This window comes from Onychomys torridus, chromosome 1 (assembly GCF_903995425.1).
Source record: "Onychomys torridus chromosome 1, mOncTor1.1, whole genome shotgun sequence".
Lineage (NCBI taxonomy): Eukaryota > Metazoa > Chordata > Mammalia > Rodentia > Cricetidae > Onychomys > Onychomys torridus.
The window spans coordinates 15734827-15762455 of NC_050443.1; the positions used below are offsets into that span (position 1 = coordinate 15734827).

Here is a 27629-nt window from a genome sequence, read left to right on the forward strand (position 1 = left end):
GTTGCTCTTCCAGAGGAACCAAGGTAGAAAGTCAGTAACCAGGTCTGGTGGCTCACAACCATTTGTAACTACAAATTCAGGGAATCTGACGTCTTCTGATCTCCTCGGGCAACTGCAGTCACCGATACACCAATAATTTTAAACAACAAAAATTTTTCTAAAGGAGGGGCGATGTAAGGAAGGTCATGGCGACAGAAGGGGGTGGTGGTACGATTTAAGTGGGATCTGACTTAAGAGAAGGAATGGGAGCACCTAAGTGGGCAAAGGACGACATAGGAAAGATGCCTTACAGACGAGAGGGTGACACAGGGAAGGCAGCCGAGGCGTCGCGCCCCCGTCGTGTGCACAGTACCTGCACTCCACGGTTTCCACTCCAGAGCCGAGCCCCGCCTTCCTGCCCACCTGTGCGCAGGCGCTCTCGGGCGAGACCCGGGGACCGGGGAAGGGGAGGAGCCCGGGAGGCTGCGTGCTATCACGTGACGGCGATCGACGCACTCTCGCTGGTTGGCGGCTAGGAAGGCTAGAGCGGCCAGGTGGGCGGGTCAGTCGGATCCGGTATCCAGGGCAGGACTTCCGGGGCGGGCGGCCGGGGCGGAGGGAGGAGTGGCTGACAGTTGGCGCGACCAGGAGGGCGGGCAGGCTGCTCGTGGGGGTGCGGGCCCGCAGGGCCAGGTGAGGTGCGGGCCCGGCTGGCGGGACTGGGTCTGAGGAGGTTGGGGATGAAGATGCGGAGTGACCAAGGGTCTGGATTCCCAGTGCGGGCCACGCCGTGCCACCAGATAAGCGATTTCTTTTTCCGAGCCTCAGTTTCCCCCTCTCTAGTACCCGCTTCATGGGGCGTCAGCCAGCTCCTGCACGCCGGCTGCTCCCAGCGCTCCTCTCGTTACTCTTCCATCCTTGTTAGCGCCGATGATGATAGCGCGGGAGATGGCCGGGCTATCAGGCCAGCGGGTGTGGGTTCGAATCTCAGCTCCGCGGTGCAGCACTGGGCCTGTGTCTTTACCTCTCTGAACCCTAGTTTCCTCTGCACAGTGATAGTCTCAGGCTCATAGGTTCATCGTGCAGATCCTGATGAATATCTTTGGCATACCAAAAGCTCGGTGGGATTGTAGTAGCAGAGAGTTCCAACAAAATAGAGGAGGGGAAGCCCAGAGAAAGCAAGAAATAGTCGGGAAGATCGACACCCTGCCGTTTGCCGAGTCTTGAGTTGATTTAAAATAATGACTGATGCATGTTCTTCAATTTAAAAGGCTGAAATTTACGTTGTTATCCTATTTGGGAAATTAACACTGCTTGCCAGGAGAAGGAAAATGTAACGTGAAATACAATAGAAATAGAACAGTCTCTTCAGTTGTGGGCGGTGAATGGAAGATACTTGAAAATTGGATAATTTGTTTATTTACTCATTATATTTGAGATCTCTATGTAGCTCTGGCTGTCCTGGAACTCACTCTGTAGACCAGGCTAGCCTCGAATTCACACAGTTCCACCAGCCAAGTGCTGGGATTAAAGGTGTTCATCACCTTGCCCGGCTGGCTAAGTAAGGCTTATATTTAGATCCCAACTCACACCTGCGTGCAACTGACATTAGGTCCACAGCTGTCCCACTCTGTCACTGGTTTAGTTAAGATTTAATTTAATGCATACTTATTACATGCCATCCGTAGTAGGAGCTTTGAGTTTGCTTATTTTATCCCTCTAACACCTTTTTAAATTAAAAAAAAAAAAAAAAAAAGAAAGTTTTATTGTGTGTGTGTTAGGTCAGAGGACGACTTGGCCTGGTGGCCCTTTACCTACTTAGCCATCTCACTGCCCTACACAACACGTTTTTAAACATTTCCACCATTGATGGGCAGTGAGCCTGTGTATGCATTTGTGTGGAGATGAGGACAGCTTTTGGGAGTTGTCTCTACCACGTGGGCTGTAGGTTCAGGGGACTGAACTAATGTTGTCTTAGTTGAAGGCAGGCCTCTTTGGTAGGTTATCCTTTTCTTTCTTTCTCCTTCTTTTTGTTATCTTTTTCTTTTTCTTTTTTTTCAGAGCTGAGGACTGAACCCAGGGCCTTGTGCTTGCTAGGCAAGCACTCTACCACTGAGCTAAATCCCCAACCCTGTTATCTTTTTCTTTAAAGTGTTTGCTAGCTAATCGCTTCTTGGCTTTTGGCTAAGGTCAGGTGTAAAGTGCTTGCTAGGCAAGTGCTCCGCCATTGAGCCATTTCCCAGCTCTTGGCTTTTTGAGGTAGAGTCTCTCCATGTAGCACACCTGGCTTGAAACTCAAAATTTCATCTTCCACTTCCTGAGCTGCCATGATGGGTAGTAATAGGATCGTTTAAATGGCTCTGAGAGGTGAGTCCCAGAAAAATAGAGCAAAGCCAGGCTTGGGGCTAAGTTCCCCTTCCCGCATCCTCTCCCTACTATTGCACCCTTCTTGGTGTCCTGGAGACCTTGGTATTCAGCCTTGGCTGTCCTCAAACTCAGGTGCTCCTGCCTTAGCCTCCAGCACCATGCTTTGGATTCAAGTCTCCTACGGACATAAAAGTGTGTGGATTCTAATAAATGGTAATTCCTTGAGTTTTGAGAGCTGTCATTTTAAAAATGTTAAGTTTGTCAATTTTCACTATTCAGAAAGAGATGGACTTTTAAAATATTAACCTGTGTGTGTGTGTGTTATGTGTACTTGTCTGTATGTATGCTCATGTGCAGTTGTTCATGTATGTACGTTCCTGTGGATGCCAAAGTTGGGTGTCTTACTTAGTCCTTCTTACCATATATTTTGAGTCAGGGTCTCTCATGGAACCTGGAGCTCACCCATTTGGGCAGACAGGCTGGCCACTGAGCTCTAGGGACCCTCCTGTCTTCACCTCCCCAGTGCTTGGCTTTATTAGAAGTGGGTGGTGGGGATTTGAATTCAAATCTTCATGCACAATACTGACTGAGCCATCTACCCAGCTGGGGAGATGGACTTTTTAAATTTTAAAAAGAAGATTCATTCATTTATTTAATTTTTTTAAAGTTTTTTTTGTGTGTGTGTGTGTGTGTGTGTGTGTGTGTGTGTCTGTGTCTGTGTTTCATGTTTTTTTCTTCTTTTTTTAAAGATTGATTTATTTATTATGTATACAGAAGAGGGCACCAGATCTCATTACAGATGGTTGTAAACCACCATATGGTTGCTAGGAATTGAACTCAGGACCTCTGGAAGAGCAGTCAGTGCTCTTAACCTCTGAGCCATCTCTCCAGCCCGATTCATTTATTTTTATGTGTATATTTACCTGCTTGTGCATGTTTGCACCACACACATGCCTGATGCACATGGAGCCCAGGCTGTTGGATCCTCTTGGACTAAAGTTTCAGGTGGTTGTGACCTGTGTGTGAGTACCGGGAACTGAACTAAAGCAAGAAATGGTCTTAACCTCTGAGCATTCTGGACCCTGGAAATGGTTTTTAAGATAGTAGAGAGAAGAAGCGTAGCACCTTGGAGGTGAAGGCAGGAAGATTTTGAATTCATTGGCCAGTTTGACTAATTCAGGAGACCTAGTTTCAACAAATGGGAACAAACCAAATCAAACAGACAAAATGGTATTAAGGAGATGAAACTGAGTTCAGTGACTTCATTGCCCTATCAAATTCTGATTTAGTATTTTTTTAATTTAATAACTTATTTAAATTTACTTTATGTGTTTTGGTGTGAAGGTGTCAGGTCCCCGGAAACTGGAGTTACAGGCAGTTGTGGGCCACCATGTGGGTGCTGGGAATTGAACCCAGGTCCTCTGGAAGAGCAACCAGTGCTCTGAACCACTGAGCATCTCTCCAGCCTCTGGTTTAGTATTAGCTGAGGCCTTCCAAGGGTAGGCTGGCTGCGCGTGCTGTGTAGCAGTCCCTCAGTCTCCATTCATTGCACTGACCTGAGTTCAAGCCCTGGCCCCGCTCTTAACCTGCTGTGCTTTCTTGGGCTTACTGTTGGCTCTGTCTTTAACTTTATTTCCTTTTTTTGCTCATCTTTCTTTCTCCCAGGCTCAAAATGCAAAGCCACTGAGAGTTACATACTCTCAGTTCCTGGAGCAGAGTAAACACTCCCAAGGACCTGCTCCATGGGCTTCGGAATCAGAGAGGACTCGCTTCGGAATCTCAGAAAGGTCAGCTGCTACATGTGACACTTGGCAAGTGACTGTTCCTTGCTGAGTCAGGTGTTTTTGTTTTTTTTTTTTTTTTAATTGATGAGAACGGGACTAATAATAGTCTTCCCTGGTGAGGCTCTGACCTGGTGGCTAGTTGGTGCTTGGTATGTAACATGTCCTAACTTTCTCAGAGCTGTCTCTTGGACTGTTTATTGGTGTCAAATCCAGAACTTGCTGTGTAGCTAAGGATAGCCTTGAACTTCTGATCCTTCTGCCTCTGCCTCTCAAGTGCTGGGACTGCAAGTGTGTATACCTGGTATGTATGTATGGTGCTGCAGGTGGAACCCAGAGCTTCATGTATGCCAGGCAAGCACTCTCTCACCCGAATTACACCTCTAACCCCCCCATCTGCTTGATACTGGGTCTACTGTACAGCCCAGGCTAGCCCTGAACGTAATGTGTAGCTTGGGCTGGCCTCCAAAGCTCTTCAACCCCTTTTAAGCAGTGGCTCATCTAAGTGAAAATTGTTTTCCCCTTTCTTTGGAGCCTGTTAGGGTCTGGTACCTCCTACTCCCAATCCCCTCCAGTCTGGCTTTTAAACCCACTGAGGAGCTTTTAGCTTAGGGCACTAGACTCAGGGTCCCCTTTCCTGGAGTAGTCTTCCTCTAAAGAGCCACACACACTTACTTCTCCCCCAGATCTCTACATGACACCTCGGTCTTTGCAGATCAGCCTGTTGGAAACGGCTCCCATCCTTCCCCGGCCATCCATGCTTTGTCCACAGCTCTGCCTTTATAGCTGTTTTGTTTGCTGTCTGTTCCCTGATTCTCTGCTCCCAACTGGGCTCCATGGTTTTGTCCCCCTCTGGATCCTTAAGTATCTCCCACATGGAAGGTTCTTGGGAAACCTGTTTATTTATTTTGCTGTGGACCACACCCAGCTTTGCGTATCCTAGGCAAAAATTCTGTCATTGAGCTACACACCAGCTAAATCTTTTATGTTTGATGCATAGTCTTATGTAGCCTAGGCTGGTCTTGAACTCGTGAACCTCTTGTCTCAATCTTCTGAATGCTGAATTTTAGACACTACCATGCTTGATTTTTGTCTTAAGGCTTGAGAAAGAGCTTCACACTGGATGTGGTGGCATACTTCTTTAATCTCAGCATTGGGGGGCAGAGACAGGGGAATCTCGAGTTCTGCCTGGTCTACAGGGTATGTTCCAGGACAGCTAGGACTATAAACATCCAAACAAACAAACAAATAGAGAAAGCCTCACTTTGTAACCTGGGCTGTCCCCCTGCCTCAGTTTCCTGAGTTGTGGGGTAGCAGGTTTGTCCACTGTGCCTAACTCTGTCTGGAAGTTTCCCTTGAGCAATGGGCGGGTCCATGTGCTGGTATTGGGGGCCACTATTCTAGCTAGACCTGTCGTGGTGTGAGGAATGGAAGCTTGGACATTTGCCTTCTGTGCTGGTCCTTCTATGTCAGCACGCCACAAGCCAGGGCCATCTGGGAAGGGGACTCTCAACTGAGAGAATGCCTCCATAAGATTAGCTTGTAGGAGCTGGGGGTGGGGGGGGAAACGGCGCACGCCTTTAATACCAGCACTTGGGAGGCAGAGCTAGGTGAGTTCGAGGCCAGCATGGTCTACAGAGCAAGATCCAGGACAGGATCTTCTACATAGAGAAACCCTGTCTTAAAAAACCGGAAAAAAAAAAAAAGATAGCTTGTAGGCGAGTCTGGGGGGCATTTTCTTCATTGGTGATTGATATGAGATGGCCCAACCCACTGTGGATGATGTCATTCTGGGTAGGTGGTCAAGGTATTATAAGACAACTTGACTGAGCAAGCCAGTAAGCAGCACCCCTCCATGGCCTCTGCATCAGCTCCTGCCTCCAGTTCCTTTCTTGAGTTCCTGTACTGACTTTTCTCCAAGATGGACTACAAGCTGTAAGCTGAAATCAACCCTTTCCTCTCCAAGTTGCTCTTTGTCATGGTGTTTTATCACACTGTGATAAACTGCTAGTGGACACCCTACCTAAGACGCCATCTTTGAGCCCCTTCCCAGGCAGAAGTGATAGCTGTGGCAGCAGCCCTGCCCTAGGCTGATGTCCTGCCAGCTGCTCCAGGCTATTCTGGGTTTGTGAGCCCTAGTCCAGGAATGCTCCTCTGGCAGGCGGGCGGGCAGGCAGCACTGGGAGCCTGAGGCTCTCTGTGGGCTGCGAATGGGACCTCTCCCTTCTCTCTTCCAGGCTCCAGGAAGCAGGGTCAAGGCCAGGGAGACGATGGTCTCAGTGACTATGGGTGAGTCTGCTTTCCCTGCAGGGCCCCTCTGCCCACCTCCCTTTCTGGGGTGTGGTCTGGGTCTGGAGAGGTAGAGCAGGGAGGGTTGGTAACAGGCAGGAACAGCTGGGCTCTACTGAGGTGGGGGGTGGGGCTGGAGCCTGTGCAAGGCTGTCTGTTCTCTTCCTGAATTGGGCCTCCTGCATTAGGAGTTTGGCCTGGAGAACTTGGTAAGGCCCTCTGGTTCATGCTCCACCTGGCCTGCTACCTGTGAGATAGAGATGGTAATCCTGCAATCTGGATTGAGGAGGTTACCACATGTGGAATTGTGGGCACAGTTCTCAACAGATGTTAAATGTGCTTGTTGGGAGACAGCACTGATTATCCCTCCACTCTCTTTCCTGAGATGCAGTTCCATGCTAACCCAGGCTCACCTGCAAGTCCTTGGAGCCAAGGACGACCTTGACCTCTTCATCTTCCTGCCTCCATTTCCATGCTGGGATCACAGGCTGTGCTACCACCAACCTGGCTAGCTGGTGTGCTCCTTCTCTTGCTCTCTGTTTTTGGGGTGGGGGGAGATGTAGTCTCCCTATGTGACCTAGGCCACATGCAGATTCCTGCCCTAAGCTCCTGAGTGCTGAGGTTATAGTTGTATGCCACTACGCCCAGATCCCCAGCTCTTTTCAAGCAGTCTATTGGGATTGTCAAAGCACATGGATCACATGGTGGCTTAGGAAAATGTTGAGATCTATTGCACATGTAGGAAAATTGAAAGCTGGGCTGTGGCACATGCCTATAATCCCAGCACTCGGGGCAGAGGCAGGCAGATCTCTGAGTTTAAGGCCAGCCTAGTCTACAGAGAGATTTCCAGGACAGCCAGGGTTACACAAGAGGGTGGCAGATCTCATTACAGAGCCACCATGTGGTTGCTGGGAATTGAACTCAGGACCTCTGGAAGAGCAGTCGGTGCTCTTAATCTCTGAGCCATCTCTCTAGCCCGTGCATTCTTGACAATTTCTCCTGGTGATATGTGTAGTAGCCTCATCTTCTGATTCTAAGATACATTGTGAGGGAATGTAACATTTCTGGGTAGGGCCTACATCTCTTTTGTTTGTTTTTGGAGACAATGTTTCACTCTGTAGTTCTCCGGATCATTCACTGTGTATCCCAGACAGGTCTCAAACCTACCGCTGCAGCCTCCTGAGTGCTGGGATTAAAGGCTGGCACTACTACCTGTGGCCTAGGTATTTCTTAATGGCCACTGGTTTATGACAGCACAGTTGGTCACGTGTTTGTTTGCCTTTTTTCTATAATACATGACATGGTGGTGTGAACCTGATGTAGAGATTCTGCAACTCCTTGGTCACCAGGCTCTGTAGGGCCTTTGTAAGTGGTGGGCACTTATAATCGAGCACAGTAAGGCAGGAGGATCAGGAGTTCAAGGTCATTCTTAGCTACTTGGTGAGGTCAAAGCAAGCCTGAGATTCATGAGATCCTGCCCCTTTTTTTGAAGCAGGGTCTCACTATGTAGCCTTGGCTGTCTTTGAACTTGATATGTAGACCATGCTGGCCTTGAACTCACACAGAGAGATTCACCTGCCTCAGCCTCTCAAAGTGTGTGTCACCATGCTATCTGAGACCCTATCTTTAAAAAAAGGGAGGGGGGACGGATCAAGGGAAGCAGGTGGGAATTTAGCTTGGTGAGCAGAGTGCTGGCCTTGCACTCACAAGGCCCTGGGTTCAATCCCTAGCACCACATAAACTGAGCATGGTGGCAGCACACACCTGCAAGTCCAGCCCTGGGGAGGTGGAGGCAGGAGGATTGAGAGTTCAGGGTCCTCTTCAGCTACAGAGTAAATTTGAGGCCTGGCCTGGGCTCCACTAGACCTTGTCTTAAAAAAAAACACAACAAACCAACAAACCATTTAAGGCTGTCTGGACTCAGTCTACCTGTCCGCCCAGTGACCTGAGGACATGGGTGCTGTTAGCCAGGTGAGGAATGGATTTCTTGATTTCTGCTCTGAGGGTCAAAGGTATCACAGGTGCTAGGAACAGGATTGGACCTGTGCTGTGTGCCCAGGAAGTACTTGGTAGATGTATAGATTACAAATTACAGATGGGGAAACTGAGGCAATGAGCTTTGACTTGCCAATAGTTCTACAGGCAGGAAATGGCAGAGCCAGGATTGAACCAGTCAAGCTTCCTGATAACAGACATGAATGTGAGCCTCTCCCTGAGGCTTGGTTGCTCCCTGCTAAAGCCCATGGACTGGCTCCAGGCCTGGGCTTCCCATCGCCATGTGCTGAGTGCTATCAGGCCAGGCACATGGGATAAGGCACAAGGATGGGGTGAAGCTATAAGAACAAGGTCAAAGCCCAGGAACTTGGGAGCATCATGCCCTGGCATGTTAAACCTCTCAGGTCCCAGTTAGGGGACTCGGTGCCTGCTGACTCACAGGAGGTCGGGGTCCTCATTCTGTTGAGAGTTGAGAGCTCCCAGTGTGGGACTGCTGCAGTTTTGCTATGAATGATTGTCCTGTCTAACCTCCAGCCACTTCCGAGTGGATCCAGTTCTTCAAGGAAGCCGGCATTCCCCCAGGACCTGCTGTTAATTATGCTGTGATGTTTGTGGACAATCGGTGAGGAGGCTGATGGGACAGGGTAAACTGGGCAGGAGGAGGCGGGAACTTGCTGGGTGGGGCCTCATCACCATCCTCCCCACAGGATCCAGAAGAGCATGTTGCTAGATCTCAATAAGGAAATCATGAACGAGCTGGGCGTGACTGTAGTGGGTGACATCATTGCCATCCTCAAGCATGCCAAGGTGGTACACCGCCAGGTAGGTGCTCTTCTGGGCCTCTGACTTCCTGGGGAAAGTGTGAGTGAGGCAGGAGGGGACTGTTGTGGGCCCATTAGGAGGCCCGGCAGCAGGGGAAGGTGCCGTGTTGGAGGCAGGTTCAGCTCTTTGCTGTGTGACATTGGGCATGTTGCCTGACTTTTCTGAGCCTTGTTTTCTGTCTTTATGCAGTGAGGCAAACCATAATTTTGTGTTTCTTTTTCCATTTTTCACATGTATGTGGTATACATATGGACACACATGAATTGTGCATGTTCACGTGTATGTGTGCATGTGGAGGCCCAAGGTTGATAAAGGGAATTATCCTCAATCACTCTTGCACCTTATTCAGTAAGGCAAGGTCTGGCAATCAAACCCAGAGCTTGCTGATACAGCTTCCAGATGCCCTGAACCTTTATAGTAACATGTGCAATAGATCTCAACATTTTCCTAAGCTACCATGTGATCCATGTGCCTTGACAATCCCAATAGACTGCTTGAAAAGAGCTGGGGATCTGGGCATAGTGGCATACAACTATAACCTCAGCACTCAGGAGCTTAGGGCAGGAATCTGCACGTGGCCTAGGTCACATAGGGAGACTACATCTCCCCCCACCCCAAAAACAGAGAACAAGAGAAGGAGCACACCAGCTAGCCAGGCTGGTGGTAGCACAGCCTGTGATCCCAGCATGGAAATGGAGGCAGGAAGATGAAGAGGTCAAGGTCATCTTCCAGAGCACCCAAGTTCAGTTCCTAGCACTAATACCATGAAGCTCACAACTGCTTATAAGTGCAGCTTCAAGGGATCTCATACCTGTGGCCTCTGCGAGCATCCACACTCTCATACACCTTACACACACACACACACACACACACACACACACACACACTGAAAATGGGTTAAAAAACAACCCCAGAGGGCTGGAGAAATTGCTCAGAGGTGAAGAGCTCTACCAAATTGCTCTTCCAAAGGTTCTGAGTTCAATTCCCAGCATCCACATGGTGGCTCAAAACCATCTGTAATGAGATCTGGTGCCCTCTTCAGTGTACATAATAAATAAATTTAAAAAAAAACAAAAACAAAAAAACAGAGTGGTGGTGGTACACGCCTGTAATCCCAACACTCAAGAGGCAGAGGCAGGTAGATCTCTGAGTTCAAGGCCAGCCTGGTCTACAGAGCTAGTCCAGGACAGGCTCCAAAGCTACAGAGAAACCCTGTCTCGAAAAACCAAAAAACAAACAAAAACCCCAAAACAAAAAAAAAACAAAACAACCCACAGATTTTGTTTTTTGTTTGTTTTGTTTTGTTTTGTTTGTTTGTTTTTTCAAGACAGGGTTTCTCTGTGTAGCTTTGCCCCTTTCCTGGAACTCGCTCTATAAACCAGGTTGGCCTGGAACTCAAAGAGATCCTCCTGCCTCTGCCTCCCGAGTGCTGGGATTACAGGTGTGCACCACCACCGCCCAGTGGTAGAACAGTGTTTAAGGCCTCCAGCACTTATGTTCTGACCCTCTGGGTGCTGCTCAGTGCTCTAGGTCCCTCTTCTGGGCTAACCGATGACCTCTCATTTCCAGGACATGTGCAAAGCTGCCACCGAGTCAGTGCCCTGCAGCCCCAGCCCCCTCCAGGGTGAGCTTCGCCGAGGCGCCTCTAGTGGTGAGTTGCATCTGTTCAGTCTTCCTTCATTGTGTCCCTGGCTGAAGGGGTACAGCTGGCCATTCTGTCCACCTTGTAGTTGCAGAGGTGGAAGCAAAGCCGTTGAGGCCCTCCCTCTATACAGGACCAAATAAGCTAGGCAAGGGGTGACTGTTTGTGTAGCCCTTTTTTTTTTAGATGTGTGTGTGTGTGTGTGTGTGTGTGTGGTCTCATAAGACAAGGTGTCTGAGAAAGGTAGAGGACATGTTGTGGGGGTGGTTTTCTCTTTCCACCATGTAGATCCTGATGCTCAAACTTGGGTCATCAGCTTGGCTGTAAGCACCTGAACCTGCTAAGTCATCTTCCTGGCTTCCCCTCAGCCTCTCTTTAAACAGAAGTTTGTATAGCCCAGGCTGGCCTTGAAATCACTGTCCTGCCGTAGCATTAGCATCATGCTTCAAGGTCACCACATCTGATTTATGTCTTTGGTGGTGCTGGGGATGGAGCCCAGAGCCTGTGTACCTTACCTTATATACTCCTCTTGGTCCTAGTTTGTTTGTTTTTGGGGGCAGTTCAAGACAGTTTCTCTGTGTAACACCCGTGGCTGTCCTGGAACTCACTCTGTAGCCCAGGCTGGCCTCAAACTCACAGAGATCTGCCTGGCTCTGCCTCCCGCGTGCTGGGATTCAAGGTGTGTGCCACCGCTGCCTGGTTTCGTGATAAAGCATGGCTGAAAGCAACTTGGGGAGGAAAGAGTTTATTCAGCTTACATGGCCTGATCAGGACCTCAAGGTGGAGGCCCTGGAGGAATGCTGCTCTTTTCTTTTGTTGCTTCTTGAAATAGGTCTTACTATGTAGCCCTGGTTGGTCTTGAACTGCTGTCTCAGCCTTCTGAGTACTGGGATTAATAGACACTGTTCCACCACACCTATCCAGCTATCCTTCTTACACCTCCCCGACCAATCACCTGCCAGGAATGGCACTGCCCACAGTGGGACAGCCTCCCCCAGTTATCACTCAAGAAAATACCCCACAGACATGTCTGTAGGCCAGTCTGATGGAGGCATTTTTTTACCTCTTCTCCAATGTCTCTAGTTTGTGTAGAGTTGATAAGAAAAATTTAACTAGCCATACTTCTAAAAAATGTTTTATTGTTTACATTTATTTATTCTGTGTGTATATGTTTGGGGAGTACTCGAGTGCCATGGCACAGGTGGTAGTTATGTGTCCCCCAGTTCCACCATATGGGTCCTGGGGATCAGGACCTTCACCCACATTATTGCCTTTATTCACTGAGTTGTCTCAATGTCCCCCATGTGTTCCTTTTTAAGGACACCTTGTCTCTGGGTGGTGGTGGCACACACCTTTAATCCCAGCACTCGGGAGGCAGAGCCAGGCGGATCTCTGTGAGTTCGAGGCCAGCCTGGTCTCCAAAGCAAGTTCCAGGAAAGGCGCAAAGCTACACAGAGAAACCCTGTCTCGAAAAACCAAAAACAAAAAAAAAAAGACGCCTTGTTTACTATATGCTGTTGAGTCATTTGCTGAGCTCACAGCCAACACCACCGTGACCCATTCCAGAACAAAGCCTGTAAGCCACACATGCTTTCCATGAAGCACACCGTGGCCTTTCCACGCAGTGCAGCATCACACAGCACCTTAGCAGTGTACTGGTGTCATTCAAAGCTGCATAGTCTCCAAGCAGAAGCAGAAAAGAGACCAGTTTCTACACTTCTCGCAGTAAGTAGCCCACGGAAGGAAACTTACGGGAGCTGACGCCAGAGGCCACAGGACCCTTGACGTAGGCTGGGAACATGTGCTAGGTGAAGGTGCAAATCCGCAACAGCTGCGGGAGCGCCCATGTATGTGTGGGGTTGCAGTGAATCCCAGTGAGTAGACGAGTCCGCACACACAGACTCTGAAGACCTGGGCAACAAACAGAGTGAGACCCTATTTGAAAAACATGGGGCCGGGCTAGAATTCAGCTGGCAGAGTGCTTGCCCAGCGTACACGAGGCCTTGGACTCGGTCCCCAGCTCCAAACAGTTCAGGCACTGTGGTGCACCCTCTAATCTCAGTGCTTGAGAAGTGGGACCAGGAGGGTTAGACGTTTAAAGTAGGGGCTGGAGAGAGGCTCAGTGGTTAAGAACACTTGCTGCTCTTCCAGAGGACCTGAGTTCAGTTCCCAGCACCTGCATCAAGCAGTTCACAAATGCCTGTAACTCCAGCACCAGGGAGCCTGACGCCCTCTTTAGGCCTCCAGAGGAACCATCTCATCAAACAAGGTAGACGAAAAGGACACACATCTGAGTGTCACAATTCTGTGTGAACCAATTCACACACATGAATGGACAGACACACAGACACAAACATAAATAAACAGTCATAGACATTTACTTCTCACAGATAAATAAACACGAAGTCATAGACATGTACTTCTCACAGTTTTATGGGTTGGCTGGCCATGGTACTCTGACCCAGCTCAGCGGGTCTCTGTGGTTCCATAACGTCTAGATTGAAGTATGGCTTCATTTACACATCTGATTACTAGCTTGATGTCAGCTGGAGTAATAGAGGTGACTTGGTGTCTTCCATCATGCAGCAGGCCAGCCTAGGTATGTTCTGATGTGAGAGTCACAGGGTTCCTAAAAACAGCATTAGCAGGCAGGCTCCAGCACTGGGGCCTCTGGAGCCTCTGCTGTTGTGATATCTGCTCTTGTGCCATTGGACAAAGTCACAAGGCTGGACTTAGAGTCAGTGCTGGCAGGGCACACCCGAGGTCTTGATGCAGGGAGGCTGTAGAAATCAGGCTTCATTTCTCTAACAAGCCCACAACACGCATACAGAAAAGGGTTGGATCATAACGGCTTTGTGGCCGGTGGTGTAACTCAGCTCTAGAGTGTATGCTTAGCCTGTGAGGCCCTGTGTTCTAGCCTCGTACTAAAGCCTCAGCATTACATCGTTAAAGACTCTGCTGAATGGCATTCAGTATAAGGCAGCAGATAGGCATTGTCCAAAGAGAGACAAGCATGGCTGTCCTTCCAGAGCCCCTCCTCCCGCTCCCAGGGTTCCCCAACTCTGGCTGCCAGTCTTTCGACAGTGCCTGTCCATAACATTTTCATACCTTTCTGGATGCCTTTTTCTCCCCCCTCCTCCATCCCTCCCAAGACAAGGACTCGCTATATAGCCTGGAGACTGGCTTGGAATGCATGTAGAGGAAGCTAGCCCTGAATTTACAGAGTCCCACCTGCCTCTGCCTCCTGAGTGCTGGGGTTAAAAGCATGTGTCATCATGCCTGGCCTACATGCCTTTTATCCTTTCAGGTAACTGAAAAATGAGACCAGAGCTGCGAATGGTGGCTTGTGTGTATAATCCCAACACTCAGGAGGCCAAGGCAGGGAGATTGCTATGAATTAGCCGGCCTGGGCTACATTGTGAGTTCCAGGCCAGCCCAGAGTGAGACAAAGTCTTTAAAAAGAAATCCTCAAATGACAATGGACATTTCTGACTTGGAAAAAACAAAAAGAAAGAAAATCCTGTCAAGTGATGAGGACTGGAACAAAGCGTGTCATGTGTCAGGGGAGCAGAATTAAAAGGGGGTCCTGGTGGCATGGGGTGTTAAAGGAGTTCTCTCTGAGGGGACAGACATGGTAAGCTGGTTCCTGGGAGTAGGAAGCTGCCTTCCAGCTTCCTTAAGCATCCCTTACATCATGAGGATGGAGCGGCCACAGGTGACAGCAGCTGCTTCTTCTTAGTCCAGTGCTTTCCTTTTGACATTCTGGCCCCAACACTGTCGGTTGAGAACGCACTCCTAGACTGTTCTTCCAGAATCCTCCTCCCCACCATTTCCCAGTCCCTTCTCCAGGGCACCCACAGCATGACTGGACTCATTTCCTTTCTCCCACAGCCGCTTCTCGAATGATCACCAACAGCTTGAACCATGACTCTCCGCCCCACACTCCCCCAAGGAGGTCAGACACCAGCACTTCCAAGATCTCCGTCACCGTGTCCAACAAGATGGCAGCGAAGGGTGCCAAGGCTGCTGGTGAGGACTCTTGGGCAGGCTTTGGGCAGAACTGCAGAGGCATGTGGGTGAGCAGAAGGCGTGCTTGTGTGCGTGGTGCGTGCCTGGTGTGTGTATGGAGATGATGCTGAATGTGGCAAGGTGCTTTGAAGGTCATTGACCTCTGAACTTGATCAAGTCTGAGAACTTAATTTTTGTTTTTTGTTTTTTTTTTTAATTAATTTATTTTACATCCCGACCAAAGTTTCCCCTCCATCCACTCCCCCCTCCCCCCATTCACTCCTCCTCTGTTTCTGTTCAGAAAGGGGCAGGCCTCCCATGGGTGTCAACAAAGCAGGGCATATCAAGTTTCTGTAGGACTAAGCTCCTCGCCTTGTATTAAGGCAGGGCAAGGCAACCCAGTATGAGGAATCGGGTCCCAAAGCCAAGCAAGGCATTGGGGACAGGCCCTGCTCCCATTGCTGAGAGTCCCACAAATAGACCTCTGTTTGTTTGTTTTTAACTTAAAGATTTATTTTTTTTAATTTTTTTGCCGAAGCTGAGGATCAAACCCAGGGCCTTGTGCTTGCTAGGCAAGCGCTCTACCACTGAGCTAAATCCCCAACCCCTTATTTTTATAGTTTTAATTAATGTGTATGTATGTGTGTGTGTGCTTGTGTGTACAGATGTCCATGGAGGCCAGAAGACTGGTTTCCATGGACCTGAAGTTACAGGCCATTGTGAGCTTTCTGATGTGAGTGCTAGGAACTGAACTTGAGTCCTTTGCAAGTACTTGATCCTAAGCACTGAACCGTCTCTCTGGCTCCTTGTTACTGTTTCTAGAAGGGCAGTGATGATGTCTTGGTTTCCAGGACAGTGAGAAGCTCTCCAAGATAGACTGGAGACCTGGCTTTTCCACTTCTCCTTGGTAACTGAGGTTGGCCCTGAGATTGTTATAAAGCCTCGATGATGTTGAACTCCTGCTCCTCCTGCCTATCATGTGAATATTCAGATCACAGGCAAGGATCACCACACCTTGGTTACACAGTACTAGGGGGATTGAACCCAGGGCTTCTGTGCATGCTATACAAGAACTCTACCAACTGAGCCATGCCCCAGCCCACATCACTTCCTCTTGCCTGCTGTCTTCCAGCTCTTTCTGCCTATGGCCTTTAGCCTCAGCACGCTTCTGCTTGAGTTTTTCTGACTACCCTCTGTCCAGGCCTTCAAGCTGGGACTGGGACTCAGCCTTTGGCCTCTGGAACTTTTGGGCCCTCTGCCGTGTTCTCAAACCTTTGTTGGACCTGTTCCTATTTCCTAGTGTCATAAGACACCTCTGGAAACTGAGGCCCAAGGAGAAGACTTGTCTAGTCCCATCACGTGATACCTGTTGCTGTTGCTCTGGCTTTGTCTTTGGATTGTGTGTGTGTGGAAGCGCCTTCACTAGAAGGTAAAATTAGTTGCTAGGTGTAGTGGCTCATGCCTATAGTACCAGCAGCTGGGAGGCTGAGGCAAGAGTATTGCTGTCGTGTGCACCCAGGTTAGGCTACAAGCTTGAGTCCTTGTCTCATAAGAAGAAAAAGCTTCTGGGACTAGACTGTAGCTAAGTGGTAGAGTACTTGTCTCACATGCACAAAGCCCTGGATTCAATCGCCAGCACCACAAATATTTATAAGCATAAAAGTAAAAGTAAGAGCCCAACAGTGATAGCGCACATTTTTAATCCCAGCACTCTGGAGGCAGAGGTAGGTTGATCTCTGAGTTCGAGGCCAGCATGGTCTACAGAACGAGTTCTAGGACAGTCAGGGCTACACAGAGAGACCCAGTAAAAAAACAAAAAGTAAGTAAATGTGAGAAGCTAGGCATGGTAATACATACCTGTAAGTCCAGCTTTCAGAAAGCAGAGGCAGGGGGATCATTCTAAATTCAAGCTTGGTTTGGTCTATCTAGAAAGTTCCAGGCTAGCTAGAGTTACAGCAAACCAAAAAGAAAAAACAAAGTTAAAAGTAGTTAATAAAGCCGGGCGGTGGTGGCGCACGCCTTTAATCCCAGCACTCACGAGGCAGAGCCAGGGGGATCTCTGTGAGTTCGAGGCCAGCCTGGGCTACAGAGTGAGTTCCAGGAAAGGCGCAAAGCTACACAGAGAAACCCTTGTCTCAAAAAAAAAAAAACCCCCCCCCCAAAAAAAAAAATAGTGGTTAATAAAGTGCTGAAACAATGGTGGCGTGTCCACCTCCTGACAATGTGAAGGGGTTCTTTTTTGTGGTTGAAGTATAAAGTAGGTGTTGTAAAGCATGCTGGAGTGGAGAGGCTGAAGCAGAAGGATTGCAAGTTTCAGACTGGTCTGGGCTGCATAGTGAGACCCTGTCCTAGCCACAGAAAAGAAGTTTAATTTAGGGTTGGTGACACAGCTCAGTGAGTCATTGCTTTTGCTGCCATGATTGATGACCTTAGTTCAGTCCCTGGGACCCACGTGGTAAAGGGAGAGAGCCATGTATGTACACACACACATCATAAGTATATATAGTTTTATTTTTTACTTATTTTATTCTTTTTTATTTAAGATTTACTTATTTATTATGTAAACAGTGTTCTGTCTGCATGTGTCCCTGAATGCCAGAAGAGGGCACCAGATCTCATTACAGATGGTTGGGAGCCACCATGTGGTTGCTGGGAATTGAACTCAGGACCTCTGGAAGAACAGCCAGTGTTCTTAACCTCTGAGCTATCTCTCCAGCCCTATTTTTTTTACTTATTTTATATGTATGGATGTTTTGTCTACATGTATGTCTGTGCATCGTGTGAATGCCTAGTGCCAGCAGAGGCCACAGAGGGTATCTGATCCCCTGGAACTGAAGTTACAGATGGTTGTGAGATGCCATGGGGGTGCTGGGAATTGAACCTAGGTCCTCTGGAAGAGCAGCCAGTGCTCTTTACCACTGAGCCGTCTCTCCAGCCCCCAATACACATATTTTTAAAGTATAATTAATTTTGCAAAATACCTAAACAGGAAGTATGAACCTTGATTACTTGTTAAAAAGTGAAGTCACAAACAGAATGGGCAGAAGGCACAAGCACATACAGTTCTGAAGGCAGTACTATGGGGTTGGAGGGTCTACCCACCCCAGCGGGTCGCCACTGCTTCGAATCGAAAGCACATTTTGTGGTTTAGTGACTAATGTCCTCAGTGGCTCAATCTGGTGATGGGGGTAGCTGTGCACATGAAAGATCCAGTCACACAAGTTAGGAGATGAAAGACACTGGCGTGCAACTGGCATTGTAGTGCATGTCCACAAGCCCAGCCCTCCAGGGCTAAAGCAGCAAGATTGTGAGTTGAGGCCAGCGTGGCTACAAAGGGAGACCTTGTCTCCAAAGAGGGAGGACAGAGACAGACAGATCGTCATGCCCATAGCTAGTTCCCCCACCACCCCAACCTCAGAACATCCATCCCTGAGGGAGCTGACCCCATGTCTCCTCACCAGCTCTGGCCCGCAGGGAAGAGGAGAGCCTGGCTATTCCTACTAAGCGGCGGCGGGTGACAGCTGAGATGGAGGGGAAGTACATCATCCACATGCCCAAGGGGACCACCCCTCGTACCCGCAAGATCCTGGAGCAGCAACAGGCAGCAAAAGGTACGGGCTGTGTGGGCTGCAGATGGGGCTCTCTTAGCTTGTTACGCAGTGATGGTCCTGCCCAGTGGGTGGGGGCTCAGAGGGCAGCAGCTAACAGGGCATTTGGCTAAGGGGACAGCAACCATAGAGGAAGAGACTCCCTCACCTCTGCGCTGCCATCCTGCAGTTCATGAAGCTGGGTTCCTCATACCTTGTTCCTGGAGGGCAGGGACAAAAAGGCAGTTAGGGCTGAACTGGAAAGCAAGTGACCATACCTGGCTAAGAGTAGGCCTGCAGTCGACACCAGCACTGTGAGGCAAAGCAAGGGCTCATCCTCAGTGCTGTGGAGATGGTGGTCCCATGGTGGTGACATTTTAGAAAGTTCTGCTGGTTCTCCTGGAAGAACTTTCAAATGGTATACATCTTCCTGAGCCCCATACCCATGGGTGTTGTCCCTCTCTGGAGCAGCATGTGTGGTCCTACATATGTCGCTAAATATAGAGGCTCTATTCTTTTTCCTTGAGTTTGTTTATTTATTTTTTTTATTTTTATTTTTTTTGGAGCAGAGGATCGAACCCAGGGCCTTGCACTTGCTGGGCAAGCGCTCTACCACTGAGCTAAATCCCTAACCCCTGTTTATTTTTATATATTTATTCATTTATTTTTTTGGTTTTTCCAGACAGAGATTCTTTATATAGCCCTGGCTGTCCTGAAACTTGCTCTGTAGACCAGGCTGGCCTCAGACTCCCGAGTGCTGGGATTAAAGGCGTGTGCCGCCAACTCCTGGCCATTTGGTTTATTTTTTTCATATTCTGTTTTTGAGGTGCTGGGGATCTGACCTTGTGCATGCTATGGTAGTGCTCTACCTCCTACTTAAAGCCTCAATTTTTTTTGTGTGTGTGGCACAAATAACATTATTTTCTAGATATCAATATAAAATTTCTTCCAATTATGGTCTTTCTTTCGTTTTCAATCTTTTATTCTTTCATACTTTCCTTAAAAAACTGTTTTGTGGGTCTGCTTATGTGAATTCATGTGCATAATATGCATAATGTGTGGCAGTCCTTGAAAGCTGGAAGTGGGTGTTAGGTTGCCTGGAACGGAATACTAGGAATTGAACCTGGTCCTCTATAAGAGCAAGTGCTCTTAACTGCTGAGCCATCTCTCCAGTCTCTGTCCTTTGATCACTTCATCCATGTATACATTCTACCTTGATTGGATCTACCCTCGCCAGGTACCCCAGCATACCCCTCTTTTACATTCATGTTCTGTCCTTTTATTTTTCTGCCAGGGGCTTACTGTTCCCTATTAGAGCTACCTGCTAGAATGATCTTGTTGGCCTGTGTTCTGCAGGCCTTGTGTGGGTGACTAGTGTAGTTAGTTCCATGGCATGTCACACCCAGAAGACAGCATTTCCCGGCACTTCTCCAGCTCTCATGCTCTTCCTGCCCACTCTCGTGCAGTGTCCTGTGAGCCTTGAGAGGTTGATGTAGGTGGTCCATTTAAGGCTGAGCATTCAAAGGACACACTCTCAGCACTTTGGCCAGTTGAGTTTTTGCAGTAACTGTTGAAGAAGCTTCTCTGATCAAGAGGAGGGCAGCACCAATCTATGGGTATAAACAAACGTGTAGATATGTTTAAATTATTCTTTATTTATGTGTATATGTGTGAGTCCAAGTGAGTTTATGTGTACCACATGCATGTAAGAGCCTACAGAGGCCAGAAGAGGGTGTCAGATTCTCTGGAACTAGAGTCACAGATGATTGTAAGCTGCCATGGGGGTGCTGGTAAATTCTGCAAGAGCAGTAATTGCTCTTAACTGCTGAGCCATCTTTTCAGAGCCCCCATATCCCTAAACATGAATATTTAGAAGGCAATTTGATAAAATGTCTATTTGCCAAAACAACAGTATTAAATTTTCTATTAGGGCCTATGATCTCCTAAGCTATGGGCATTGGACCAGGTTTACCATACCAGGCCTGTATTTCCTCCTGTGGAGCAGGCCTCAAATCTAATCAGGAGCTGTTGGTTAACTTCATAACCACATGCCAATGTTACACCAGTGGGCACATCTTGCCTGGCAGGTTGATGTTTTAGCATTCAGAGTTCACTCTGGGTAATGCCACTGATGACGTTTTTCCCCCAGTAGCCCGCATAGTACCTTTCAACACTATGAAACTAGCCGTCAAGGAGGAAGCTTGTTTTTCTAGTCAGTTTAGCTTGATTTTTCTCTGTCCTACAACCAGAGTGTGCTGTGCCTGCATTAGTAGGGTCACCATCTCATGCTGGCTGTCCTGGAACTCACTAACTCACAGAGATCTGCCTGCCTCTGCCTCCAAAGTGCTGGGATCAAAGAAAGGCATGTGCCACGATGCCTGAGCTGGTGGCTTATTCTCTTTTAATGGTCATTTGTTTCCATAATATTTTGGGCTATGACTCAGTGTACACTGTTATTGGTGGAGATGTAGGGTTTGTTTGTTTGAGAGAGGATTTCTCTGTGTAGCCTTGGCTGTAGCCCAGGAACTTGTTCTGTAGATCAGGCTGGTGGCCTTGAACTCAGAGATCCACCTGCCTCTGCCTCCAGAGTAGTGGGATTAATGGTGTGTGCCACCACTGTCTGACTGAGATGTAGGTTTTATTTAGTAGAGGACTCATTACCATTCATCACATTCTGCCAGATGCCCACATTTGCAAACTTAAAAGGAACAGAGCTGGATGTGGTAGCATTTGGGGAGTGTAGGTGGGAGAATCGGAGTTCAGGGACAGCCTCAGTTACATAGTGAGTTCAAAGTTAGCCTAGGCTACATGAGACCCAATCTCAAAGAAGAAACATTTTCTCTTCCACATAAACTTATACAGAGGCACAATGAATTTAAGGTATCAATTTTCATTGATTGTTTTAGTTAGGGTTACTATAGCCATGATGAAGCATCATGATCAAAAGCAGGTTGGGGAGGAGAGGGTTTATTTGGCTTACATTTCCACATCACTGGAAGAAGTCAGGACAAGAACTCGAACAAGACAGGAGCCTGGAAGCAGGAACTGATGCAGAAACCATGGAGGGGTTCTGCTTACCTGGTTGCTTTCATGGCTTGTTCAGTCTGCTTTCTTATAGAATCCAGGACCACCTGCCCAGGGATAGCACCACCCACAATGGGCTGGGTCCTTCAGCATCATTCACTGATTAAGAAAACGCCCTACAGGCTTGTCTACAACACATTTTATGGAGGCACTCCCTCCTCTTAGATGATTTTAGCTTGTGTCAAGTTGGCATAAAGCTAGCCAGCTCATTGATCTTTCCCAGATCTGACAGTTGTGAGTTTGTGTGAAGGGCAACAGGAGCTACCAGTGTAGCTAGTTGCAAAGCCTGAGCCAAGCAAGCACGGTCTGTCCCTACTGGGCCATCTCACCTTGGCCTCTGCTCTGTGGTCAGCCGAGACATGGTCCCATGGGGCCACTAGGCAGATGCTGCCTCATGGTGCCACTTCTCCCCCAGGTCTCCATAGGACATCTGTATTTGACCGCCTTGGGGCTGAGAGCAAAGCAGACACGACCACAGGGACTAAGGTGAGTATGGCATGCTTGAGCAGCTTGTGTGGCCAAGTGCTGGTCCTCTCAGTGTGCCTCTTGACACTCACGGTCTGTGTCCCCGGTGGCCGAACTCTCTTCCCACCGTTTGAACCTGTTTGCTCTTTGCTCTGGTGGGTTTCTTGTTTGCCCTTTGTCCTTGTGTCACTGACTTGTAGCCCAGCCCCAGTCTGCTTGGCTGCTGGATTGCTTTCTTCCACCTCCAGGTCCTAATTAGTCTCAGGATCTCACGTAGCAACTCCTATCCTGAGCCTCCAGCTCAGGGTGCCTGCCATCTGCGTTCAGTCAGCTGAATGCATTCCAAATTGGATGCCTCCGTCTGTCCTCATCTCTGCCACCTCTGCCTGATGCATGGATAGGGTCCCATAGAGCTGCCATTAACCCTTGTAGCCTTGTCCCCACAGTTATAGCCATGCTGCCGCATGAAGAGGAAGTTTTTCTGTTCTTTTACTTTTTTGTGACAGAGTCCCATATAGCTCTGGGTGGTCTGACACTGTAGCTAAGTGATTGAACTCCTGATCCTCCTGCCTCCACTTCCCAAGTGCTCAGATGACAGGCATGCACTGCCACACCTGCCTTCTTTAGTACTAGATGTTTGGGGCGGGGGGTTTATTTGTTTTGAGTCAGTCTTTCTTGTAGCCTAGGCTGGCCTAGAACTCATGATCATTCTCCTTCAACCTTACAAGTACTGAGATCACAGACTTGCACTGGTGCTTCCAAGGTTTTTCTGTTTGTTTGTTTGTTTTTGAGCTGAGGATCGAACCCAGGGCCTTGCGCTTGCTAGGCAAGCACTCTACCACAGAGCTAAATCCCCAACCCGTTTGTTTGTATTTTTAAACTGTGCCCACAGCAAAACCTATTCTTACTGCTGTAACCAGAGGTTCCCTAGGCCCCGGGCATGGCGTGTGGTTAGAATACCCTAGAGCTCACTCTGACAGGCTGGATGGCCTTGGCATGGTCATTTTAGCCATTTGTACCTCAGTTCCTGAATCTATATAATGCCAGTTAATAGGGCAGCTGGGATGTAGGGCATGGCAAGCGCTCCTTAGGTATCCCCACAGTGGACACTGTGGCCTCCACTGAGTCTTGTGCTCACCAGGGTAGAACCGCCTGCCCTCTGTCTCTCAGCTCCCAGAATCTTACCGTGATGGTGATGGTAGTGCAGGCTCCTAGGGCTGGAGGTTCAGCCCTGTGAGGCTTCAGAGAGTGCTCGGGAAGCGTGGCTGCCACTTCTGCCTCAGAAATGGGATGCACGCTTCTTTCTCTGCTCACCCATCTTGGAGGGCCTGCGATCCCTGGCATCTCTGAGAAGACATGGATTGTCCCTGACTCCTGCCCGCCAGCCTGCTACTCCCCTTCAAGGCTGGCAGTGGTGGCCCACATCTATCATCCCAACACTCAGGAGACTGAGGCAGGGGGGGTCTCCAGCTTGAGACTGTGGACTGTGTAGTAACCCTTGTCTGAAAAAGTAAAGGAAAAGAAAATCCACGAAGACGTACTGTCTTTCACAGAACACAACTGACTGTTGATCTTGTAGAATTAGTGAAGTTATTTCTGATGCTACCTCCTCCATCGAGCTATGGCTCCAGGAGGGTATGGCCAGGGTTGTCCTGACCATCGTGGTATGCTTAACACTGTTCACCCTAGGCTGACGTTCATAAACTATCTGCTAAGTAAATGACGGAGTAAGGGCTGGGGCATAGTTCAGTGGTAGAGCATTTCCCAGCTGTATAAGGCCCTGAATTCTGTCTGATGCATGATGCCCTAAAGAGCTAAGATGCCCTGGGCAGCCTTCCCGGTGCTCAGCCTGCCCTTGGCCAGACACTCCTGGTTCTCCCTGGCTTTGTTAGAGCTGCTGCCATTCACTTTCAGAGCTCCTGAGCCCCTGGCCTAGTCAGGTCTGCCTCTGGGCTCCCTAGCCTCTGGTCCCTGTCCCTATTACATAGGATGACGCTGACTGCCAGCACAGAGCAGGCAGCATGTAGAGTGACTAAAATGACCCACTGTCCTTTCTCTAACATCTACAGCCCACAGGAGTTTTCAGCCGCTTAGGGGCCACCCCAGAGATGGATGAGGATTTGGCCTGGGACAGTGACAATGACAGCAGCAGCTCTGTCCTGCAGTATGCTGGGGTCCTAAAGAAGCTAGGACGGGGCCCCACCAAGGCCAGTCCCCAGCCAGCACTGACTGTCAAAGCCAAGGCCACAAGCTCTGCAACCACGACAGCTCCAAGGCTGCGGCGCCTGGCACTTCCCTCTCGCCCTGGGCCAGAGAAGAAGCCGGAGTCCCTGCCCAAAGTCAGTGTCCTCCAGAGACTGGGCAAGGCTGCCGTTGTGTCTGAGGCCCAGGACAGCCAGGTCACAAGCACCAAGAGTAAGTCCTCAGCTGAGGTCAAGTTCGCCATTAAGAGGACTCTGGTAGGGCCCCGGGGGAGCAGCTCCATTGAGAGCCTTGGTGCCCAGATGGACCATGCAGGCACTGTGAGTGTGTTCAAAAGACTGGGCCGAAGGACTTTCTAGCCAGCACACAGGGTGGGATGCAGCATGGAATGGCAGGCAGGTTCCTGCTTCCATCCCTCCCTCCCAGCTCTAGGTGACACAAGGCTTGGCTTTCCAGCACTTACGCTGGTGCCAAGCACTTGGTACACAGGCGTTTTCCCGGTCTTCGATGTTCCTGTGGCCTGACCTTGCCTGCTCTGGGACTCTCCCTGCCTGCCCTCTGTCCTCTGTGCACTAACTGTGGCCTTGGTAGATTCCCCTTTCTACCTCTTCCCAAAGCCAAGTGCCCTGCCCCTTCCATGCAGCCCACCCCTCACGGGGCGTCCTCCTGCCTGTGCTGGAGGTGTCATCTGGAGGCACCCCCTTTGCCCGCCCCATGACTTCCCTCCCTCCCCCCCCTCTCCCCTCCCCCTGCTGTGGTGTCTCTTCACTCTTTCATCTCTCTTCTGTTTTCTGTCCCTGTGGCAAGGCCCGACCGTCCGCTGCATCCTGCCTGACCCTCCTGCACCTCTGACCTCCCAGCGGCCCCCTCGTCGACGGTGGCGTCGAACCTGTAAAGACTGTTAGCCGCCTTCCATTCCCAGGCTGGAGGGACCCCCCCGATCCTGGCCTGCAGCTGGGACACCTCCGTTCCCTGCCCTGATGGTCTTTTTCCTTGGAGGGTGGTGGGCAGCAGACACTGGGGAGGGAGGGCACTGGGGGAAGGTGGCGGCTGTTTTAATATATTTTTGTGACTTCCAAACTGTCCTCCCCCTCCTTCCGTGGAGTCACAGGTCTGTTCTTCACACCAACACAGTGGGGTGTGGGTGCTGGTGAAGGGTGGGCCTGAAGCGTCAGCACCTGAGTTGAAGGTATAATGGTGGCGTCCCTCGGTGAGGCGGGCTCCTCCCCTCCGAGCTGCAGTGGTCTCTTCACTGTGGCTCCTCCTGTGGATTTCGCCTGTTCTGCCACACAGACTGTTTGTGGCTTGGTTTGATTTTGAGGTGGGATCTCATTATATAGCCCTGGCTTACATGGAACTTGCTATATAGATCAGTTTGGCCTCAAACTCTCAAGAGACCCGCTTGTCTCTGCCTCCCAAATGCTGGGGTTAAAGGCTTTTGACATCATACCCACCTGGCTTTCTTTCTTTTCTTTTTCTTTCTTTTTTCTTTGAAACCCAAGATGGCCAAAATTTGATATATAGTTGAAGAAGACTTGGAATGTCTCTCTTTAAAAAAACAGTTATTTTGTGTGTATAAATATTTTGCCTCTGTGTATGTACCAGGCACCTGAGTATCTATTACCCATGGAGACTGGAAGATTTTGGATACCCTGAGAACAGAGTTAGGGATAGTTGTGAGCTGCTATGTGGGCTCTGTGAACCAAACTTAAGTCCTCTGTAAGAGCAACAAATGCTCTTAACCACTGAGCCATGTCTTCTGCCCTGACTTTGAGTTTCAGATTCTCTGATCTCTACCTTGAGACTTCTGACAGCGTAGGCCTGTGCCACCATTTCAGGGTTTTGTGTGATGCAGGAGACTGGGCCCAGGGCTTTACATGAACATTCTGTTGGCCGCCTTCTCTCTCCTTTCTTTTTGAGATACTGTGTTACTTTGTAGCACAGATTGGCCTTAAACTCAGGGTTCTCTTGCCTCTACCTCTGGACTGCTGCTATTACAGGCATAAGCCAACTACTGACAGCCTCTCCGCTGTCCTAAGACGGCACTGCCCAAAGGAAAGGGGGGGAGGGGAGGTGTTGGCCAGGACCACTGCAGCTGTGTGGTCAGAAGATCTTGATGTGGCACCATTGGGAGAACTGAGAAGAAGAAGAGGAAATTTTTCAAACTTCAGAAGACCGTTCTGACAGAAGGCCAGACATGGTCAAAGGCCTTGAGGTGGGCAATGGCCAGGAAGATGGCTGGCCATGAGAAAGGCATGGCTGCTGGCTAGGAGGAAGAGCTCTTGGCAGAGCTGGAGAAGGAATGGGAAGAACAAACTGCTTAAGGCACCTGGTGTAGTGAGGTGTGTGTATAACTCCAGCGCTTGGGAGACTGAGGCTTGAGGATGGCTGTTTAAGATCAGCCTGGAATACACAGTAAGAGCCTGTCTCAAAAACTGGAAAGATTTAAAAAGAAAAGCCAGGCATAGTGGCACATGCCTAATCCGAGCATTTGGGAGATGGGCAGGCGGATCTCTGTGAGTTTGAGGCCATCTTGATCTATAGAGCGAGTTCCAGGACAGCCAGAGCTATATATAGTGAGATCACATCTCTAAAAACTAAAAACAAACAAACAAAAAGGAAGACAAGGGACTAGAGAGATGGCTCAGTGGTTAAGAGCACTGGCTGCTCTTCAGAGGACCTAGGTTCCCAGCTAGTAGCTCACAATCTTCTGTAACTATTTCCAGAGGTTCTGGTGCCCTTTTCTGGCTTCTGAGGACATCAGGCATGCAAATGGTGCATAGACATTCATGCAGACAAAACACTCGTACGCATATAAACAAGCAAACACATTTTTATGTAAAAAGGAGGGAGGACTCAGAGAACTTTTTTTTTTTTTTTTTTTTTTTTTTTTTTGTAGCATATTCTCTTACCAGGTGATGGTGTACACACCTTTAATCCCAGCACTCCAGAGGCAGAGGCAGGTGGAGCTCTGTGAGTTCAAGGCCAGCCTGGTCTACAGATCGAGTTCCAGGACAGCCAGGGCCACAGAGTGAAATCCTGGCTTGAAAAAAAAAAAACAAGAGGGTTGGGGATTTAGCTCAGCAAGTGCAAAGGCCCTGGGTTCGATCCTCAGCTCAAAAAAAATATATATATGTGTGTGTGTGTGTGTGTGTGTGTGTGTGTGTGTGTGTACACCTATTTCTTATACATTACACGCAGACCAACCTTTCCCATTCTACTCTTCCTGTTCCCCCCAACCCACCTCCTCTCTTCCCCCAGATCCACTCCTCCATTTTCCTTCAGGCATCCCAGGGATATTAACCAAACATGGTATAACAAATTACAATAAGACAGACAAGCCCTCTTATCAAGACTGGACAAGGCAACCCAGTAGGAGGAAAAGGGTCCCAATCATAGGCAAAAGAG

General features: G+C 49.1%; 2 protein-coding genes across 7 annotated transcripts in view; one reads left to right on the forward strand and one right to left on the reverse strand.

Annotated features, from left to right (window-relative positions):
• Pld3 (phospholipase D family member 3) overlaps positions 1-451 on the reverse strand; it is a 24414-nt gene extending 23963 nt beyond the window's left edge. For both annotated transcript variants that reach the window (XM_036195780.1, XM_036195789.1), the window contains exon 1: positions 353-451. The gene's annotated coding sequence lies outside the window, so the exon portion shown is untranslated. The remainder of the gene's footprint in view (positions 1-352) is intronic.
• A 146-nt stretch (positions 452-597) lies between these two features.
• C1H19orf47 (chromosome 1 C19orf47 homolog) lies at positions 598-25301 on the forward strand. Of its 5 annotated transcripts, none has more exons than XM_036176028.1 (11): positions 598-672; positions 4012-4133; positions 6365-6416; positions 8946-9033; positions 9119-9233; positions 10803-10884; positions 14767-14904; positions 18345-18494; positions 21970-22040; positions 24089-24434; positions 25029-25301. In XM_036176028.1, the coding sequence occupies exons 2-11, from the start codon at positions 4089-4091 to the stop codon at positions 25124-25126; spliced, it is 1185 nt and encodes a 394-aa protein (XP_036031921.1). In that variant the 5' UTR covers positions 598-672; positions 4012-4088; the 3' UTR covers positions 25127-25301. The 5 variants fall into 5 exon arrangements, with proteins under 5 accessions (XP_036031921.1, XP_036031913.1, XP_036031917.1 ...); XM_036176024.1 differs by lacking the exon at positions 25029-25301 and adding an exon at positions 2479-2559 and having other exon boundaries at positions 606-672; positions 24089-24972; XM_036176020.1 differs by lacking the exon at positions 25029-25301 and having other exon boundaries at positions 24089-24972.
• Positions 25302-27629: the final 2328 nt, after the last annotated feature.

Excerpts from the sequence above, each read along its gene's own strand:
- C1H19orf47 (XM_036176020.1), top strand. The coding sequence starts at position 4,089 with ATGGGCTTCGGAATCAGAGAGGACTCGCTTCGGAATCTCAGAAAG. Across the intron at positions 10,885-14,766 it reads TCGCCGAGGCGCCTCTAGTG|CCGCTTCTCGAATGATCACC; the intron begins GTGAGTTGCATC and ends TTTCTCCCACAG. Across the intron at positions 22,041-24,088 it reads ACACGACCACAGGGACTAAG|CCCACAGGAGTTTTCAGCCG; the intron begins GTGAGTATGGCA and ends TAACATCTACAG.